The following is a 13,913-nucleotide window of genomic DNA, read 5'->3' on the forward strand; positions in this document are numbered from 1 at the left end:
ATATATTTCTGGATAAAAGTATCAAATGTAAACATACCTTTACTGTGGTTATTATTGTGTAATTTAACATTTATACCCTTAGTTTGTTATTGTATGTACATATGCCTAATTTTGCTTTTAAACTCTTTATGATATTGATTAATTTATTGATCATTAATTAAGCACATAACATACCTGATAGCTAGAATTCTAAGTTAAATTAAGTCAGTTTGTGGTTTTGTTTAATTTTTACACAACTATGCACTTACATAGTCGTAAGTATGTAGGTGCATATAAGGCTATAAGGCAAAATATAGCCATTTTGAGAATAAAAATATACCTTATTAGGTATTACGAATTTTGTTTTTCTTTAAAAAAAAAATCAGATTTTCATAAATTGTTAGTGTTAAAGTGTTCATTTCCAAATTTAATAATATTTATAATTATATTTATTTAAATATTAACTTCATTTTTACATTTATTTTAATATTTAATATTTCTTTAAATTTTTGCAAAAGAATTTAATTGTAAATGTTACTCTGATTTATAGAGGTAAACTTTAATTGTTTTGAAACAGCTGCAGTTAAAAGTATTTTAATAAACATATAAAATTGTAAATGTAAGTCAAATCTTATGTTTTATGTAGGTAAAAATTGTATAAAACAAGAGGGGAAAACAACAAGGAAAATCTTTAAATTCCAATTAGTAATTAAATTAAATATTGAACAAAGTTTTTGCCCAATTCCTTCCTATCCCTCAGCCATAACAACGAAGAATAGGAAGGTTGTTAAAGTAAAATCACCCCAACTCGCCTCTTTTTCAAAACCTAATATGGCAGGTCCGCCCGTAAGGGCCACCCCTAAGGTATGGTGGAGAAGGAAAAGGGCAAAAACAAAAAAAGGTATGCAGGAAACTGAAAATCAAAATAACTAATACATTTTACTCAGTTAAAATGTACTGTACTAAAAACAAATATTAATAATAATCAGGATTTGATATTAAGTGGAATGATGAACTTATGTATGAACTTATTATATTATTAATATTGCATACATTATTTGCAAATGGTGTTCAAGAATATATTTAATGTTCAAAGAACTGTTGTAGCCATTCTTTGACAACGTCGGACTGCCTTTCATTCCATATTATCATTTCCATTATGGTTTCTTCTACCTCTCGGGCTTGGGGAATTTTTTTGCACAGTCTGGTATAGCTTAAAGTCTACAAAACATTCATGTTTCAATAGAAATGTAACATGTGTTCTAGAAAATACAGTATTTACCTGTTCTATTAAGTTTATGTCTTCAATGAAGTAGATTAATTTTTTCAAGCATCTAGTTGCTTTTTCCACTACTTCAAAACTGGCTACAGTCAACATTGGAACATGTGTCCTGTATCAACAAACAATTATTTTATGCAAATTTCAGAAATAAGAAGTTTAAATTACTACACTTACAAAATATATTCTAAAATTAACTTTGCTGCCAATGGATTTTCAGCTGGTTGCAATAATCTTTCTAAAACTGTTTCCAGAGAATGGTCTTTTGATAAAAAAGCGTTTAGCATTCTGCATGAACATTCAACAAATTAATTAAATAAATTTACAAAAAAGTATAGCCATTTTGAGAATAAAAATATTTTTTTCATAAATAAAATACCATTTAATTTGCTATTAATCTTATAAAGGAGTAGGCTCCCATGATTTGAATATCTTTGGCATAATGTCTATTTTCTTTCTCAAATTACATTTTTTTAATTTTAGTGTCATTAAGGTAAAAAATATTTTAGTTTTTCATAAGAAGTAAAAAGACAATGCATTCAAATAATTTGAAAACATGTACTTTATATCAACACTATATGGGAAACAGTTATCAAGTCCATGAGGTGTCTGTTTCTCAAATTTGTGTCATGACCACTTTTGGGTTTGAATCCCCGTCTGTAGAATTTTAATTGAGAATAAAAAAGAAGGTTTGATACCACGTCCACAACACCCAACGAGTTTCTACATTAAGCTCTTCTGATATATAAAAAATACAATTCACCCCTGTCAGTGAACAATGTACTTCAATACAACATATACACAAAATAATTCAAACAACAATGTTTTTAGTTTATGTATTCCATTCAAATCCCATCTGTGACATTGACCTTTTTATCTTTAATTCATGTATTTTTAAGAAATTAAATGCATATAAAACTATTAAAGAAAGTGAAACCGATATATATATATATATATATATATATATATATATATTATATAATTTAAATACAAAATTTTAAGTTTTTCTTTGCTGGCCTCCTACCCAGTACTTGTACAACATATTAAGGCATAGTTAACATTAAAAAATTTTGAAATAATAGTTTTTATAATTCTTGGCAATATGTTTCAGTAAAATTTTCCTTTTGGTTATATTAGGAGTTTATTATATGATGTGGCTGGGATTTTATATTTTTAAAATAATACCATGAACTTATAATATGTTTACTTATAACTAAAAATTTAAATTAAGGAAGCAAACAATTAACATTTACTGCAAGAGATAACAGAAAGCAACATTAACATTAAAAATTGGTAAATAGTTGAAGGGAAAAATTGGTCTAACAGAGAAAATTGTGACATAGTTTAGTTTAAATAATTTGCTAAATAGTTAATGAAATAGGTAAAATATAGTAATCCTATATTCAGTTATTAATAAATAGCGATTCACAGTGTGCATAGTACATACTACTGGGTGTTTTCTATAAACATATCGTAAACTTCACAAATTTGTAAAGAAGGCTAAAATGTATTAACTAAATAATAAAAAATTAATAGAAAATGAAAAACCCAAAGAATCTGGAGAAAAATATGAATTTGGTCATTACCAATCATGTATTCAGATTCAACTCTGAAGATAGCAAAATGCAGTAATGAGTCTGACAATCAACCAGTGAGTACAGGCATAACAATACAATTGGTAATAATCACATTACAGGTTAATACAAAACAATAAGATGGCAAAAGTTTGCTGGACTTTCTTGAAAGGACAAAGTTACTGACTAATCAATTTTTAAGCTAAGACATTTGTTTATTAATAGTTATTATGTGAAACATTTTTTTCTTTCAATATTGTAAAAACAAAATGTTCAGGAAATAAAGTGGTTTTATATTAGTACAATTTACCCTAGTAGAAGGTTTTCATCATCAATTCCTGACAATGCTGACCACAAACGAGCTCTATGTTTAACATTCTGGCTTGTCATGAAGATTTGGAATACTCTCCTCCACAAATGTTTGTCCACTCTGCCAGCAAGTCCTAAAGAATGTTTATTTGTAATTAAATAAACAATGTAGGTGTTATATAAACTCAAAATTGTGTGCCTAACCATATACAGTGATGCAGTCTATTAAATCGACATGCAGATTTGGGTTTTCTTTTTCATCTAACCAGTCCAAAAAACTCTCTCTGACTGTATCCAACACTGGTTGATACCCAGACCAGCATGCTGCTGATATGATTTCTACTCTCCTTAATGTTTCAGTGGGAGATAACTTATTCACTTGCCAAACATTTTGTTGTATATATTTAAAAAGTATATGGTGGATGTATTTCTATTTGATAAATATAGTCATAAATGATAATTACATAAGTTAGTTATGCTAGAAAAACTCACTTGTAGTAATGCTTGCCCATTTTTATTGTAAAACAAAAGATACATTTTTCTTAAGTGGTGAAAAGAAACTGTGAGTGGAAAATATTGTCTTTCCTCTCCATGTGTTATATATGAACTCAACTCAAGTGCAACATGGTATTGAAAATATCCTGCACTAGCTAAACTGAATGCATCATCTACAAGGTTCGCACGGTCCTGAGGATCCAGTAACTGGTTTACAAATTAAGTTAAAATGAACTTGATGAGCTTTTTATTATTATTTCTTTTTTAACAATGGGTTGATCTAAAATTAATCTTTTAATTAAGATTCAGGTAATTCAATTGGAACAAAGAAATGATATTTTTCCCAATCCACTCCAACCAAGTTTTTATTTCTTCTATTGACCAATTTTTTCTTTTTTCTTTTTTTCATTTTCGATAAAATAGTTATTTAACACTACTCTGTTCACTGGCATAACAGTGAGGAAGCTAACTACATTTACTCACTTGAGTCGTGTAACAAAAATTAAACTGTATGATCAACCCAATTTTATAAATAAATAAATAGTTACAGATGGATTTTTATTCAGCATTTCAGTGAATTTTCCCCACTGATCATAAGTGTAGTTTACTCTAAACAACCCTCTCTGGTGCCAATTTATTTTCAACCATTTTCCTTTTAAATTGGTTATTGTAACTGAAAAAAAGAGCTTATTAAAATCAAATAAATAATCAAAATAATAATAATAAGATAAAACTATAACCTTCAGGAATATCCTGTGGAAACCATATTTTCAGAATGATTTTAGGTTGAGTTAAATCAATGTATTTAATTGGTATTGTCCAGGAATAGCTAGTAAACAATGTTTTCTTAAATAAATAAAATTCTCTACTTGTAATTTAAAACATTATAAATACATAGAATGTAGTCTAGTACATAAAAAAAATGTGTGTGGTGTTAAAAACTAGAGAGCTACTCTCATTCTTTCTCTCTCTCTCTCTTTCTTTCTCACTCCCTCTTTCTTAGTATCGCTTTCCCAGTCTCTGGTTCTCAGCTTAAATTCTAAATCTTTTTAAATGTCTCTTTCTCTCTTTCACGTTAAGTGGAAGAAAGGTCCTAGAGATCTAACTTTGCATCATTAAATAAAATAACAACCAGTCAATTAATCTCTCTATCTCTCTTTAACAATTAATTTTGGTAATCAGTAATGTTGGCTGGTCAATCCAACTTCACCTATTGGAAAAACTCCAGCATTGCTGAGATGATTTTGTAACATGAGATCTTTTGTTGACAAATTCAATGCTTTAATTTTAAGCGTCAGAAACTTTAAAATCCTACTCACTTCTGATTATATGGATCAAAATCAGATTTACTTGTGATGCTTTGAAAAACGCTCTGAGTTAAGACTTGATCATTGTCTTTATACGTGGTGCGAACATTTATTACTGGATATTTTGGACTCTTATTCCAATCCTGCAAGAGAGCTTCTGGTTGAACTTCAACATCTGACCACAGGTCATTCCAAATATGCAAGTCATTAACTCGTTCTTTTCTATTCAGCAAATTTATAAGGACTACTCTAAATGCAGTGGGTGAAATGGACCATACCATTCTGAATAATGCCATGCTCTGAGGATAAAAAATATTGGAATACTCAGGTGAAAATGATATATAAAAGCAATATAATTTTTACCTTGCATTTTGTGTTGATAAATTCTTCATGACTGTGTTCACTAAAAATTTGGCCCAGAATGTTACTATGTTTAAAATAACCGGTGTTGATATTGGATTTAAAGTGAAGCAATGGAAATATTTGATGCATTATGGGAATCCATTCCTGAAGTGTTTGACATTAAACATTCAGTAATAAACATACAACATATAGAAACATATTACTTATTCAAAAAGGTTACCCACATCATACCATTGAGGGTATAACATTTCCCCACATTCGTGTGCTACTATACTGACAATTCCTTCAAGAATCCATTCATCATCCCAATTATCAATTGTAACTATAAATAGGAAATATTTGAACAATTTTTTTTTTGTTTACTTCAAATAAACACTTAATCAATCAAATCAGCAGTTATTACATTTATTTCAATAATATGAAACAATCGAACTCACCATCACCTCCAAGCCACGAATGACAAAGTTCATGTACCAAAAACATTATAGACTTTATAAATTCCATACAATTTTTTTTCTTCAAATTAGTTAATAAAGACTCCTCACAGATTAAAATGCCTGGTATTCCTGCACACGCCATGTATGGCCATGGTTTAGGCACAAGAATAATGTCTAAATAAGTAAATAACAATTAATACGTATTGAATAAAATAGGGTTGTAAGTTGCAATTATGTACTTAATGAGTTTGTTGGCACTGTTGTGTGGAAATATTTTGTAAGAATTTCCAAAATGGTTTTAGTCAGTTTTGGAATTTCCTGTAGGCTATAAGAAATCTCATTCCGGCTAATTATAGTGATAATAAAACCACCTTTTGTTACAAATGGTTCTGAGTGAGTATAATTTCCTAGAGCCAAAAAAAATTTACTGGGATGCATCAATGTGGTCTTACTGAATGAAACGGTTGTCATGTGCTCTTCTGGGAAGCCTGTAATAAATTTCTAAAAACAATTCATTTACTGTTCAACTATGTATGGTCAAATAATTCAGTACCTCAGGCTGTGTGTTTGAAACCGGTTTTAAAAACTCGTCACTTGGAGCCATCAAGTTAAATTGGAAAGTTGCTAACAATTGGGCTTGATCAAAACAAGGAAAAAGCGATTGTGCATTATTTGGTCTCATTTGTGTTATCAATAAATAACTGAAAGTTAATTTTTTTATTTTCCAAACACAGTTGTGAAAAATATATTTAATTTACCAGCTATTAAAAGTCATTTAATATTTATCAAGTGATTCACTAATCTCTTTATGTAATCTTTAATAAACAAAAATTTAATAAATAAACATTCGATAATGTACTATGTACAAGAATAAGTACACCATGTATATTTAATATTATTTATTGAACTATGATGTATCATCTAATTGACTTTGTTTGCTCATATTAATCAAAATACAGCAAAGGAGTTGAAGCTGTTGTTGTTTGCAACAACCATTTTATGTGTTTAAAATCTCTCCTAGGTGCAGTAACTTTAACCCAGAACTCTTGGCCAACAAAGTTACATTTAGTTACATTCAAGTTAAGTTTACATTCAAGCAAACCATAGTTATGTGTACTGATTCCTTAGTCACAATAAACAAATATTTTTTCCTCCGAAAAATTCACTAATTCATAACATTTTCCTCCAATAAGGTATTTAAGATATCAATACATCAGAGTAATTTTTATCTGAGTATCAGGATTGTGGCATCCCCGGTAACTCTCAGGATGAGCTTCAGGTGAAAAACGATGTAACATCTGGTATCCCTGAATTATTTTTCACATGCGACAATATTTAACTACACAGCAAGTAGACAGAATGGTAACTATCTTGGTATAACACCACTAATATCAAATGAAGAGATATTAAATGGTCTGTGGAAAAATAGGAATCTTCCACTTGACAAACCAGACAAGAAAAGGTCATACATTAGGCCAAAAAAACACCTCCACTCTGGTTTAATATATATAAACTATCAGCGTAAACATTTTTAATTTTAAATTCAACCAATATCACACAGTCCTTATAATTTGATGAATTCTTACTAATTATTATATAATATATACCCAGAATGGATTGTAATATTTTAAAACTAGCTGTTCAGTATCGGCTAAAATAAAAAAAAAAAAAATCAAATAATTTGTTAGCAAGTAACTTCAAATAATATATTTTAAAAAATGTTTACAGAGTCCCTTAACTATCAAAAAAAAAAATCCCCAAATTTCGTATTTGCAATTTCTCTCATATACTTAATTCTACATTGTGAACAGTGACTTATTATTATTAGTTCAGCTTTTTAAACAATTGAGAAAATTAAACAACTTAAGTTAATTTTATAGAAGTTTCAGAAAAATTCTTGTTAAAATTGAGCAATTTTACTCCAAACTAACTAAAAACCTTAAGTTTTTGCACATCAACTATCATGCAGGATAGTTATTACAAATTAAATACAAATACAAATGTTCAAATTAAACATATGGGCAAATTCAGGTTATTAAATTGCTGTCATTAATTTGTGCTCTGCTCCTCACCGTTATATATACTAATTGTTATTAAGCAAAAGCTTGAACTAAATTCATATCTCATGTCATATAACTACATTAGATATATACAGAAAACTAACAACTTTCAATGTATACCTGTCACTGTTTTTTAAAGAGACAAAACATAGGCCATTCATTGTTTCGTTTATTAGGCCTTTTCCTTTAATAGTTAGCACATATTCATTTTGAAGTAATTTCTGTTCCAGATGAATGACTAGACTTTGTGCAGGTTTGTAATTTATTATTGTTTCAATCGGCACTAAAAGATCCCCTTTTTTCAATTCAACTGATGATATTTCATAGTCACCTGTCTTCAAAACCAAGAACTGTCGACTGGCAGTAGTATTAAATATTATTTTTACTTCAGTCGTGAACTCTTTACTTTTCAAATTAATACTTAAATTTAATTCATAACATGAGACCTCCAATTCCTTTCCTTTGTAATCATTTGAAATAACAATTTGATGGACATTTGGCTGGTACTAAAATAAGATACCATTTAACAAATTATGCTTAGGGAATAAAATTAACACTCACTTCATAAACTAGGGTATAGTCAAACTCCCCTTCCACAGAACACTTTTCATACATCGTGTTTTAACTGAACTTACTAATAATGCCTACAAATAAAACTTTGTATCATACAAACAATTTACAAAGCAGATGATTGACATCCTAACAAAATAATGGAAAAATTACAAAATATATTATTATTATATTTCAGTATACAAACTGAACAAACAACCCTGTTTGTTAATTACTGTAGGTACAAATTTATTTTTTCAGTCTAAATATTATAAATATATAATAAAATAATACATATATAATTAATATATGTGGTGTATATATTTACAATTTACATATTATGCTTGTTTAGTACAAAAATATCAAATAATAATACAATAATTACAATCACACAATGCAGGACTCAAATGTTTTTTTTACAGCGTCCCTTGCATAAGGAATATAAGATAAGGAGTACCACACCATTGCACACCATTGCAAAATCATAAAGAGGAGTGACAATCCAGCATGTTTCTAAAACAGAAACAAATATATTAGTAACAAATACTTTATTTATTAAACTTACCACTACCGAACAAGCATTCAAATGTTAAACTTATCTACACTTCATTACTTTATTTGGTTCGTCTACTATCACTGGTTTACATTTCCCTTAAAGGCCTGATCAATATGATGTGAAAATGCGTTTTAATGAAAAAGAGTAGCCAAACTCATTTAAGTGTTAAGTTCAACATCTATTCACTAAAACACTAGACTAACAGTTACCAATTTTTTTTAAGGTTTGCAACAGCAGGGTAGTCATCAACCCTTGGTATGTTGGTGCCATTTGTAAGTATGTTGGGTTGGAATGCAGGACCACTAGATTCAACCCCCCCTTCACCTTACAGTAATGAGCGACGTTGTACCTAAACCTAAACTGCCAAAACCACTGTGGCCACCGATGCCCCCTTCCAATTTACAAAATCATTATAAACGACCTAATAGAAGAAACAAATGCCAAATAATTTGTCAGTAACGAAGGTAATTTTGAAATTTGGCCTTCTTCAATACTGGGTTTGCAATAAGTCAGTGTTGGTGAAAAAAAGATTTTAAAATTTTGGGAAGTAGAACACTTCGCATGACCTACCACTTGAGCACATAAGCTTTTGGTACCTCCAAATCTGAATACCACAATCCCCTCTGAGGCTAAAATCCTACAAAACATTATTAAAATAAATTGGCAGTCTTAATGGCTGGATCAGCAAAAAAGCCCAAAAACACTATATGTGGCTCTTGGAGGAAGTGAATCATAAAAGAAACCTGATAAGGAATAGGTCATCTGGGATTGTCACATTTTTTGGGCCAAAGCTCGTGTATAGTTCCAGCATGTAGAGAAAGATTGCTCAATATGTCCCACTTAAATTAAAGGGTGTGATTTCTTGGACTTCATATAGTGTGTGTAGGAATGAGGATTGGGCTTGAACATGGCAATGTACCTGGGTCCCCTGTTCCAATTTTTGGAGGAAACATAGTGTATTAAATACTGAAAGATATTTCTTTTGAGTTGGTTTAGATTAAAAAATTGATGCTTTGGGGGGCTGAAATGATAGCTGTTAACAACCCCTGGAGAACAGCAGCTTGGCAATGGGGAGGATAAGACCAAGGCCTGACCCCAGACTGACAAAACCCAAGCTGGGTGATTCTCGCAGCCTGCCAGTAGTTTCTTGAGAAGTCAAAGGTTCGACTCTGAGCATGTGTATATGAATACACATGTACAGAGTCAGGCTTATATAAATCAGAGTTTATGATGAGCGGTGGTCTACAAGTCGGAGAATTCGTACTGAACCAGCATATTGTCATTGATTGGATCTTTCTCCGCTTGCGGGTTTGTTGAATTCTTGACCCTATGCTGTTATAAAAATCAGTAATAGTTAAGCTGTTATCTATGATCTCTCAATTTGAATTGGAAAAATAAATAATTAATTAATAAAAATATTTTCCCAGTCAACTGGGCATGGCAACTTGTTATTAATTTAATTTTGTTTAGTAAGAGTACAAATAATTAATTACTAACCGTTATAGCAGCAAATAAAGTCAAGCCCATCATGACAAAAACTGTGATGGTAGCGACTACTCTCGTCTGATTAAACATCTTTTTCAGTTGATTGACAGGTCCCATCAAAAAACAGGTACTAAAATATAAAAATACAATTAATTACTCACATAACATCGTTAAAAATATATAAGTACATTCAAAAATAGTACAATGAAGGACAGTACATGATTTCAAATAAAAGTTAAAAGTTTAACAATCATTTATATAGTAATTACATCTAGTAATTTTGTCAATAATTTCTTTACGGTGTTAGGCGTGGTAGGTAAAAAAATTTAGCAATGTCTTTCTGATAACTGAAATTTATTTATTCATTTTTTTTAATTCATCCTTTTGAAATCTGGATTTGTCGAGTTGAAGGCAAGGTATATTAGGTCATTATCTCAATTAAAAGTAATTTGGTCATTATCGATCATTTTTGTTCAGCCTATATTCACTGGATAAGTCTGTTCAGGCAACGATACTGAAGACAGTGAAATGCCGAATGAGGGTTTGTAACCGTAGAAGGCATATGAACTCTCAGGTTCCAGTGTTTTTGGGGGGAGGAAAAACAAGGTCTCTAGAGCTGAATTTAGGGCTGCTGAGATTCAAAGTTATATAAGCTTAGTGTTTTTCTTGAAATGTATTATTTTCCTTGTTTCACTAAAATAAGAAGTATCTTTTTATTGTTGTATTATGCCTTACTTTTGTAATGTATCATATTAAATAATTTTGTTTAATTATTCATTAAAGTGAACATGTTTAACCAACGCTCAGTTTTCACCTAGTCAATAGTTTTACTTTGGTTGTGTCAGTTTTCCTGGCTGTTGTAGATGAGCTGGTGTCACAAAAGAGTATAGGATGGGTGACAAATAAAGTTACCATTTGCCTTTTGGATTCTTCAACTCTGTAGGAAGGGTAAAATGAAAATAGAACGGATAAAAAGTAAATTTGCTTAAGAATTTTGCAGTTTGTTGTACAAGTATGTCACAATATAAGTAGAGTTCTCTCCTTTTTAGATGGGATTGAAAAATTATGTGAATGAACTGTCAGTTACCCAGAGAGAACCATTGTCCCAGCGCTCAGGGCTTAAAAGCTTGGCTCTTAAAAGATGTAATGTTCGGGGTGTGAAATATACTGCGCCCTTTTGGAGCTTTTGTACTATTAGTTCAGTACTTATAGCACATTGGTGAGTCCTAGAGCATCAAGGAATATGATTAGTAGGCCTGGTTTCAGTGGCTAAATTTCTTTTACGGTTACATGGTACATCCCAATACAGTTTCTCCAGAGGGCAAACATAGCACCAAAGCTTGTCAGTAGGTTGGGATTCCTCTACTTTGCAGATTCAGCATGTGCTGTCTTGCAATGTTTTATTAAAATTTGAAGTTTTTTCCTGCTTCCTTTGAGGCATTCTGTTGTTTCTTTCCTTCTAGGAGCAAGCAGATTAATGAAGAAATTACACCATTTCCTCATTATTATTATTTATTTATTGTCCACGGTACTCAATGATTAGCCACAGAAAGGATCAGGCCTATCAGCAATTTGGCAGCTCCTTTCCTTGCAAGGGCGTCCGATCTATCATTGCCCTCTACTCCCATATGTTCTGGGACCCAGCAGAGGGTGACTCCATTTTGCATACCTAATATACTTGGTTAAGTTATGTAATTCAGCACCATTTTGAGCTAATGCTGTTTGAACATAGTGCTTTAATAGCTGCTTGGCTCTCTGACATGATGGCGATTTTCTTGTTTTTGTATTCTTCGTTTTAAATTGAACTGGGTACATTACAATTGTGTGGATTTCAGCCTGAAAGATACTGGTGTATTTTCCCATGGATTCTGAGTATTTGGTTCCAGGACCAAACCCTCCAGTTCCCATACCTTCCTGCTTTCTAGATTCATCTGCGTATCAGCAGATGGTGCCATTTTCAACAGAGGGGATATGCCATTTTAGCTCTTAAAGAGATAGCATTGTCTAAAAAAAAATAATTTTTTTACACATACAGTAAAACCTCCATTATCCAGAGTAATGACGGGGAGGGTTCACAGAAAATCTAAAACCCCAAATAATGTAATTAATTTTTCAATGCATTAATTAAAAGGTGACATACGAAGACACATGTAGTTTTTATTGATATGTATCTAACAGAAAAGTTTTTGATAATTTTTTTAATCGTAAAAAATTTGCAAAAGGTCGAACTGAATAATGGTCTTCACAGTAACGTTGACAAAGCGACACTAAAGGCCTATAACACCAATTTGATTCTAAAAATACCCCCCACAAATTACAAGCTACGAAAGCAGGTGTTTTTTTTAGAAGAGGTGCGTTGTTCTGGAATGACATCTGTATATGGGGAATGGTTGTTCCAAAACAACAGCCGTAACAAATCTGTTCAATGAAAACAGACTGATGGGAGTTTCATCGGAACTAAACAAAAGACGGTGTTCTTCGAATCATTTGCTGCTACGCAAAATATATACCTGTATAAATAGTATACGTGGAAAACCAGGGCCCTGATAATCAAACCCTGGAGTTTTACTATACACACAAACAATAAATAAATATAGTAACACATTCTTATTGAAGACCGGATTGTCCAACCAACCCTACGTGCAGGAAAGTAGAACATGACTATAAAAATTTATACTATTATTAATTTGTTGATAAATTATTGGGAAATTGTAACCAAATTGAAGCACAAATATAAAATATTAATTTGTAGGAATACCTTAAAATGGAAATGATGTTGCCCAACGTGTAAAATAATGCATACATAGTAAGCCCTTTATGGAAGAATAGAGACAAAACTCCAAAAAGAGATATTATCAATCCCAGTATGAAACAGACGATAAATCCTGTTATTCTAGTTTTCCAACTTAGAGATCTCGTATCGAGGTCCTTGAAAAGAAATGCAAATCAGTTGTAGCTGTGTAACTGTAGACATATTAAAAAGCTTACCGGAAGAATTCCCGTAGAACTGTCGTCGTCCCTTTCGTCTCCGTTCAGGAATCTTTTTAGTTTATCCATAATACTACTGTAAGGCACATTCGGCAAAAAACATGCAACAGGTCACTAACCGAACTTTTACAGTTTAAAACAGTACGATCACCCTGCCACACGATTTTCGTATACAGTTTAAAGATAAATAGTTAATTATGAGACATACACATTAAACAATATACAAACCTTGAAAACACCCTAAATTGTTATAGGTTTGCAATCAATAAGACGGATCGATGACGTATTGATAAACAGTAGAAAATGTTTTATTTCACATACAACGAAATATCAAAACCTTAAAATAATTAATTGTACAATACAATAAATTTACGAAAGAATACGAATGCACTGTGAAGTGTGAACAATAAAAACTTCCTCTTGAAAACTAATTGATAACACGAAAGAACTTTCCTTTTTTTATACATGCATCACTATTATTAATCAAATTTCCCTACAGAACTCCTACTATAATCAATAGTCTTTTTTAATA

General features: G+C 30.9%; 2 protein-coding genes across 3 annotated transcripts; both read right to left on the reverse strand.

Annotated features, from left to right (window-relative positions):
• Positions 1-995: 995 nt before the first annotated feature.
• On the reverse strand, positions 996-8,500 carry LOC106660832 (thyrotropin-releasing hormone-degrading ectoenzyme-like). The gene is made up of 16 exons (XM_014383803.1): positions 8,365-8,500; positions 7,924-8,309; positions 6,297-6,444; positions 5,983-6,244; positions 5,744-5,917; positions 5,531-5,628; positions 5,307-5,450; positions 4,956-5,242; positions 4,377-4,465; positions 4,185-4,309; positions 3,634-3,843; positions 3,346-3,571; positions 3,143-3,275; positions 1,436-1,546; positions 1,262-1,370; positions 996-1,200 (listed from the first exon to the last, which is right to left on the reverse strand). Exons 1-16 carry the CDS (start codon positions 8,416-8,418, stop codon positions 1,063-1,065), a joined length of 2,694 nt encoding a protein of 897 aa, XP_014239289.1. The 5' UTR covers positions 8,419-8,500; the 3' UTR covers positions 996-1,062.
• Positions 8,501-8,518: 18 nt separating this feature from the next.
• LOC106660833 (vesicle transport protein SFT2B) lies at positions 8,519-13,852 on the reverse strand. Of its 2 annotated transcripts, XM_014383805.2 has the most exons (6): positions 13,755-13,852; positions 13,610-13,621; positions 13,382-13,533; positions 13,152-13,321; positions 10,406-10,523; positions 8,519-8,865 (listed from the first exon to the last, which is right to left on the reverse strand). In XM_014383805.2, exons 3-6 carry the CDS (start codon positions 13,448-13,450, stop codon positions 8,740-8,742), a joined length of 483 nt encoding a protein of 160 aa, XP_014239291.1. In that variant the 5' UTR covers positions 13,451-13,533; positions 13,610-13,621; positions 13,755-13,852; the 3' UTR covers positions 8,519-8,739. The 2 variants fall into 2 exon arrangements, with proteins under 2 accessions (XP_014239291.1, XP_014239290.1); XM_014383804.2 differs by having other exon boundaries at positions 13,610-13,843.
• Positions 13,853-13,913: the final 61 nt, after the last annotated feature.

The sequence above is a fragment of the Cimex lectularius genome, unplaced genomic scaffold, assembly GCF_000648675.2.
Source record: "Cimex lectularius strain Harlan isolate CLEC.00 unplaced genomic scaffold, Clec_2.1 scaffold24, whole genome shotgun sequence".
Lineage (NCBI taxonomy): Eukaryota > Metazoa > Arthropoda > Insecta > Hemiptera > Cimicidae > Cimex > Cimex lectularius.